Raw genomic sequence first — 8,542 nt, forward strand, 5'->3', positions numbered from 1 at the left:
ATATCTATTACCTTAAAACTGTATTTTTAAATTTAAATCTGTTGTTGTTTACTAACAATTTATGTACTTTAACTTTATTAAGAATATCTATTATCTTGAAATTATATTTTTAAATTTAAAATTACTGTTGTTTAATAACAATTTATGTACTTTCGGTTCTATAACAATGAGAATATAGTTTGTAGGGTACACAATTATGTGAAACCCAGTTAAAATATATTCAAGGAAAAAGGAAGCGGTTTGTCATTTTATGCAAAATAACTAAAAAGAAAAGGTGAAATAAAAGAAGAAGTTACCCTAAGGATAAAGTTATGTAATATAATACGCCCATAGTATACACAAAATTGTATATTTCTAAAATACACATAAAATTTAAATTTTGCTAAATCGACAAGTTATCAAAAAATAAATACTTTAACTTTTTGTGGAATATAAAACCCATAACCCATAAAGTAGCAAATATGAGTTATAAAACGATTTAATAAAAACCAAAATAATAAAGATAAATTTACAGAAGATAATCATTTTTGCTTGCTGGTATTAAATTGGGGTCGACAGACTTGCACATATAAACATTTTACATATCAATTTCACTAGAACGAACACACATGAATATCTAAGAAGTAGAAAAATGTCTATTTTTAATCCTTTGCACATAGATACCAACAAACACATAAATAAAAATAAACTTCCATAATTTAATTAAATTTTATGACACAAAAAAATTTCAACATCATCAAAGAAACCAAAACGAGCTATTAAATCATATAAAAGTGGTAATTAATTAACATGTTGACAGCCTCTATCGTACATCATAAATCATGTATAGTTCACTTCAATAGTATAGTGTTGGTTGGATTAAGAGGAAAATGGAGAGAGCTGATAAATTCCATTAATAAACAAATGTTCAGATTATAGTTATATGAAGCACTCACCAAATTAAAGAGGAAGATACATCGATGGTGGGTATGTATAATCAGTAGTAGGTAGTAGTAGTAGTAGCAAATTAGGCTTCTAAAGACAATAGATATGAAAACGTGCAGCTTAAATCAAAGCTTATTGATACCGCATACATACAAGCAAATTATTATATGTATATATTTAACGGGCGAGATATCCATTACATATATGCATTGTTTGTTTAAACGGTAACCCAGCAATATCTTTTATCTTTGACTATTGACAATAGTGTTACGTGCGTTTGTGGTTCAAATGCAGTTTGTATATTATAAACCGAAGATCATTTGTTGCTCTTTTTTGGCACAAACATTAATTCAATCGTAATTCAGTAGCAGTGAGAAATTGAGTTTGATTGCTAAACGTGGATTGATTTGATTCTTCCATTTAGTTTTAACATTTCAATCAGTTTTAAGTGCGTAAAACGTTAGGTATGAAAAACTAAGACATTTGATTGTAATGAGTTCAGTCAGACCCAGTCGTCAAACGATTTTGTATTTGCAATTCTAAAAACTGTTCCAAACACTTGTGCAGTGTGTGTTTAGAGTTGAAAACCAATAACGACAACTACACTCCATTTTACATTATTTGCTTTCTGATTAAAAAATCGATCTAAAAGCCTTTTTAAATAGTTTCTGTGATGATGTCAATCATGTACAGCATACAAAGCCACTTGAAAATTAATTCTTGGAATACTCGTGGTATGCAGGGATTCATATGAGACTGTTTGTGGTTAAAAATTTAAAAAATTTATCATTAAAATGAGATACTTTCATACAAGCCATAATTGAAGTTATTATTTTTATGCAAAAATAGATACTTTTTTTTTATTCAAAAAGAAAAAAACGTCATCAAGTGTTTAAATTGTGTTTAACATAAATAATATAATTAAAGAAGCGGAAATAGTAGAAGGAAAGAGTTATAGATAAAAAAACTTATAAATTGTTTGCCTGTTAGGCATGTTAAGCTATTTTAATATAAATTATTTGGCAAAAATAATAGAAGAAATTCTTTATATATACTCATTTTTTATAAGCGTATATATGCGCCAAATATAGTATATAATATTAATATAAACTTTACTATTGCTCACACGGTATTCCTTTTTAATAATTCATAAGAGCAATTCACTTGAAACAACTTTCAAGTATATATAAAAAAAAAAATTGTGTAGGACTGTAATATTTACCCGCTAATTACACTGAAAGCATCTAAAAATAAGAAATTAATTTTACAAAAAAAATTTTTTTCTTAAAACAACGAACAAGAATTGTAATTAGATTAGTTTCGACGAACAAGAATTGTAATTAGATTAGTTTCGACTGAACTGGGGATTCTAGAAATTTGCTAATCTTATCTCCATTGTGTTATGATATAAAACTTTAAGAGTTTGAAAACTGCTTTTAACATTTAAAGCTTTAAAGGCTCTCCAAATTAAGAACTACTAGCTGTCTAATATTCTCAAAAAAGTGAGTCCCTCGGACAGTATGAAATCAGATATAACGCATTTGCTTTGGCTTTTTCTCTCACAGTTTTGCTCATAAACGATCATAAAATATACATAAAATAGTAAAGACTCAATTTTCTAGTATGGCCCATTTCAATGATCGGGAAGCCTATAATATACAGATATTTTTAGCCCCTCTCCGAGAGAGCTCATTTACCTTTTGCTATTTGTTTTAGAATTGTTAGTATAAAAAATCATAATTGACAAACTTTATAGAAATTATTCAAGCACAGAACAGCCTAAAATTGTCGATGAGAATAATGTGCTATATAATCCTAAATGAAGTTAGATATTTAGGTATGAGTGTATGCACAAGTTGTGAGTAGTTTGAATAAGAGGACATTTTAAACAAAAATAAGTCAAAAAATAAATAAAGTATACATTGCGAACTAATATGTTAACTTAATATTTACTTTTTTACTTCTATAATGCTACCTATAGTACTTATGTTAAGCAATTGTTGTTTATTTACTATAGTAGTGAATGAGAGTTGTAAATAGCAAAAAATCGAATAATTTTCAAGTGAGTGAATGTTTGAACTCAAAAGCGAATCTAATATGAGTATTTACAATGGTAAAGAGAAGTAGCTACTTTTGTATTATGTGCTTCTCTTCTTTTATTCATTTAATCTAGATTGCTAACCACTAACTTTTATTGTTTGTGTTTTATATATAAATTTATAAATATCAAAGTAACGCAAAAATTTCTTTTAAGTGATTACTGTAGATGCTAGCAATTTTACCTTAAATATTATTACTATATATGATACTATATATGATAGGTAGGTAGGTAGGTTGGAGTTGCGACCTTGTATCCAAGAACAAACACGCACTTTACATCAAATAATGACCCATTGTGGTACAACAGGAATAGCGTTGATCCGTACATAGATTAAAAGGTCAGTTTACGACCAACGCTGAAAAAGGCAACGCCTACTATGTATCATTTGAAAAGATTTTGATGTAATGTTTTTATTTTTATTTTTTATATTCAGAAATGTATTACATTTAGAATTGCAAATATTTATAATTTTTATACATAAAACAATGATCTCCCACATATAAATGCCAATAAACATACTTTGTAAGGTTGAAAATGTGTTATAGAAAACACATACTGAGAGAAATAAGTGTGAACTAAAAACTGTTCATTTTACATTTACCATTTGGTCAATATTTTATCTTAGAAATATTAATTTTTATTAAAATAATAAAAAAAAAATTGATCAAATTTTAATTATTCAGTATGGCATTCTAATATTACAGTATATATTGATTGTAGCACATAACTAAATACTATATTATATCAAACAATAATACGAAAATTCTAATATTGCAATAGGATTAGAATAAATAAAATTGTGAACTCTCTTTCTAATGTAAGATAGTTGGAGCTAGTTGGAACCTGGCATATTTCATACGACTGAACTATATTTGACATATTAATATTATTTCAAATCAGTAGTCCTAATATTTTCATAATTTCATGAAGATGGAATTAAAAAGTAAATGACTATAAGTAACTGTAAAATTTTTTTATTGCATATTAATAAATATATTTAAAATAATTGAAGAGAAGGAGACGGAAAGGCGGGACGAAAAGAAAACAATCAAAAAATTTTGTTAAAATATAACTTTCTTAACGATAATAAAGAGTAAGTTTTGGAACATTTTAGTTTATCCATACTATAGCATATTAAAACATCAGGATCAACGGGATATTCATACTAAAAAACATCATTCTGTAATTATTAATGACTACTGACAACTACTATAGACATTCAAGGAAAATGAACTCTTATGTATTTTCAAGAACCAATAACAATAACAACGACAATAACAAAATCTTAGTAACACTTTGCATACTGTCAGTAAAGAAAACATCAATGAACTTGAATATTATTAAGGGTTATCAGTGATTCACACCGAGGATGTATTTATATACTTCTATATAAGCTTTTGTCTGATATTTTCACTTTAGAGTTATGATCCCGTGTTTTGGCACAACTGAGGTTATGTGTTCGACAATTACTTATCAAGAGTAGTTCTACTTTTTGATGTGCCTCTCAATTCAATACAGAACTGTGGTTCTGTACGACTAAGATACCAATCTGAACCTGATAAAGTTTATTTTTTACTCTCTTTAATTATACCCTCCACATTTGTTCATTGCCAGTTGTACCGTAAATACAATATTTAGTTACAATTCCTTCTAATATGACAGGATAAGTGTAATGTAGTATCACAATATGCTAAATACCAGCAGATATTTTTTAAAAATATCCAATACGTTGACTATAATGAATGTCTGAATAAATTTGGTTTTGAATGCTTGATATATTATCTACAGAGAGTGTTTAAGCAAAACTCTATATATATTCATACCGGATATATATTTTAGTCATTTATGTTTTTAGTAACTTATAACTACAAAAATATAAAAAACTGAATGTGTTTTGAGATAATTATTTATGGTTCATGCTGTTAAATATTTGATTAAAATGCAGAATTCATATAATTATTTTGTTGTCAAGAGAATGTATAATGTATAATTATGTAAAATGTATAATTTCTTTATAGTATACTATATACTTGTGCAGCAATCAGGATATTAGTGTAGATTCGTATTATATAAATATAAAGAATAAATATATAATTTTATTTCATATTTATATTTAGTTTCCTTTATAATAATTAGTTAAGTTTTGCTACGCCCAAAAATAATTCCTTTAATAAATATATAATATATTAGGATAAAACACCAATAATTTTTAATTAAACCAGAGAAGAGAGACAAAGTTAAAATTTTAAAGAATTGTATTATTACACAAATATTAGAAATAAATCACTTCAAAATTAAAAACTTATACACAAAAATTCCATTTAATTTAATAAAATTTTTTTTTTTATTTTACTCCACTTTATTTTTTCTTATTTTTAACTTTCCGTAAATGTATATAAGATTATATATAGTATTATTTTTTAACTTATTCTAAGCGTCAACGCAATTTGTTTCAAGTTGACAGCGTGACGCTCGCATTTACAGCACGTTCGCCCATTGGGGTTTGTGGGGTTTGGAACACAGCCAGCTTATCAGACAAGGCATTGCCTATAAAAGCTGTGTGTATTTTGTTTGATGAGTAATGCCCAATATTTTCCAATTTTATTTTTATAAAAATATACTTGTTGAATTTCTTATGTTGACGATATCGAAGTGACACATTTCAATATAATTTTTTTTAATATTAATTATTAGATGGAGCAAAAGTAAAAAAAGAAAAACAAAAACAGTTAAATTTAGAAAAGAAATAATAATAATAGGATTTTCTATGAAACAAAAGAACAAGTTATAAATACTCACAAAATAAAAGAATAACAAAGACAACATCAATATAAGATTAATATAGACTTATTGATACAAGAAACATTTTAAATTTGTACTATTCCAATAAATCTTTAATGTTAATCCAAAATTATGTAAGTAGATAGGATTAGATAGGCCTGTAGATAGGATTATAGTGTAATTTTTGAACCAAGAAATTTAATATTTATCTGTTTTAGTGATAATCTCATAATTTTTTAATTGTTGTGTTAAATGTTGAATTCATCTGAAGATATGTTGAATTCATCCTGAGATATAAAGAAACTAAGAAAAGTATTTTAATAATTTTATTTCCCTTTGCGATAATGTACAAAAGAATAATTATTCTACTAAGACAGATGTTATGACTAAATAAATTTTGGTTCCACGAGTTAGTTTAAATCACTATATATGGCTTTCAATTATATTTCTGTTTTTATTGTTTTGATTTAATAATATAATTAAAATTTAATTAATTTGCAATAATATAGTATCTTACAAAAAATCTTAATATTATTAACAATATTAACAAAGTTAAGTGGATATATTGTATATTAAATAAAAATAAGAACTTAACTGAATTAAAAATAGTTATTTGATTGAGATTACAAAATATACTGACTTAATTTTGTGTTAATAATTTTTAATATATTTAACTTAATTAGAAACATTTTTATGTTCTTCTTAATAAACTTGATGTTTACTTCATGGTTAAAATGCTCATGAGTGAGAAAGAAGAAGAACGAAACAATAAAAGAAAAAATGTAGACGAAAAAATCGCAGTTGGAAAATAAAAGTGCTATTGAAACTGAAATATTTTTAGTAGAAAACCTTTTATTAAACATTTGCGCCTTTCAATAGTCGTGTGAAGATCCACTAATAACTAAACTCTGTAACATTCTGGTGCAATATTACAGCAAATTTATTCAATAATTATAAATCTATAAAAGTTTTAGAAGCAGTTGGATTAATAGCCCAGAGACACATGTATGCGCCCACTAAGTGTCGCTCACCACCCACAATGGAGTTTTGGCGTTTTGAAATAATACGGATTTTAATAACAATAGCTGTATTTTAAAATTTGACCATTTGATCGCCATTTAATTTACAACAATTTAGCATTATGCACATATATACTATAAGTCCAAGACAACTACATTTAACTAAAGAGAGGAATGAGAGCGTATATATATATACGTACATAAATATTAGATTCAAATAGAAATAATTTGACACCAATCGGTATACATATAGTTATGATTTCGCTTTAATGAATTAAGTTTAAAATTATATATTACAAGGGATAAGGTGTGTGCAGGCGTCTCAAATAGCCTCTTCACACAAATATCAACTTCACCCATCTCGTGACATTTCCTGTTTTACACAAAGGAGGCTCTGACGACCATGTGTTCAGTGGTATAACTGTTCTATAATGTCTGTTATCTTGGGGGGAAATACCGGAAAAGAAATATAGCGATCTGGGCATGGTCGACCTTGGGTGCTCTGTTTAAATCCACTATTGCAACTGAAACTTTATTGGTATCAAGTTCTCACAAGAACAATCGCTTCTTTTGTGATTAGGCTAAGTTTCCGAATTTATATTTTTGATAATAATATAATTATATATAACAATTTTTAGATGATTAAAAAGCACTTTAAAAAGCATGTAACATATAGTACTTTAATTACTTTGTATTAAATTTTATCATTAAAATTTTGTACATTTCTATACTGTATGTCAAAGTAAGAAATGAGAATGTACACACATAAATACATTTGCATCTATTTTAAATTCAATTATATCAAGTAAGAAGAACAAATTCCATATTAATTGTTTTCATAAACACAACCAAACCCTAAAGAGGATGAAGTCATACTCTTGATACCACATCAAACCTCACGCAAGATACATACGTTTCTATGTACTTAGTTGTATGTACAATAATTCAATAAATACTTAAGTAGATTACGTTGTAGCTAATGAATAAAACACAAATATGTACATATTTTATAAAAATTATTTTATGAAAATATGAAAAATATTTGCATATATGTATGTATACAAGTATATATATATATTAATATCGTACTAAAAAGCAAAGATACAAACGAGCTTATCAAAGCTTGTCGTCGTAATGTATGTATTTACTATGGAAATTTTATTTCCGCTCATAAAAGGTAGTCATTAACAAAAATGATGGAAACAAATAATTTGAAAAAATTAAGTTAAATTATGTTACCAAATATGAATATTAAAATTTAGAAAATATATAACCACATACTTTATTTTCTTATTTTTAAATAAAGTAAATGTATATTGAAGTACACGTAGACCATAGCACAGGGTCAGGTCAATATTAAGAGTATTAGAATGTCAGAACACAACCACCCACGTAAGGCGAAAAAAACAGTACAGCATAAAAGCTAAAACCAAGCACTAATCTCACAAATTCCGACAACAACACAATCATAGCCAGCCAACAAAATAACCAATAATTTAATATTACCACAGGTAAATGGAAATAAAAATTTCTAGCATACCTAAGCGTATTTATTGGGCAATATTTTGCTGCTTAATATAATTGAATGTGCTTTTAGTTAATAGCTCCCTAAGTGAACGAAGTCAATTTTACTAAGTATATGAGTAGATATTTTTAGCTAGTACGAGTATTGTAGACTTTGAAAGACGGACACGCATACACTCTCATGTGTATATGT

General features: G+C 26.6%; 1 protein-coding gene across 1 annotated transcript in view; it reads right to left on the minus strand.

Moving 5' to 3' along the window:
- Positions 1 to 5,477: 5,477 nt before the first annotated feature.
- LOC119666986 (copper homeostasis protein cutC homolog) overlaps positions 5,478 to 8,542 on the minus strand; it is a 14,204-nt gene continuing 11,139 nt past the window's right edge. Inside the window, exon 2 of the mRNA XM_038076264.1 lies at positions 5,478 to 5,572. Coding sequence (XP_037932192.1) covers positions 5,478 to 5,572 — 95 coding nt within the window. The remainder of the gene's footprint in view (positions 5,573 to 8,542) is intronic.

This window comes from Teleopsis dalmanni, chromosome 1 (genome assembly GCF_002237135.1).
Source record: "Teleopsis dalmanni isolate 2A chromosome 1, ASM223713v2, whole genome shotgun sequence".
Taxonomy (NCBI): Eukaryota; Metazoa; Arthropoda; class Insecta; order Diptera; family Diopsidae; genus Teleopsis; species Teleopsis dalmanni.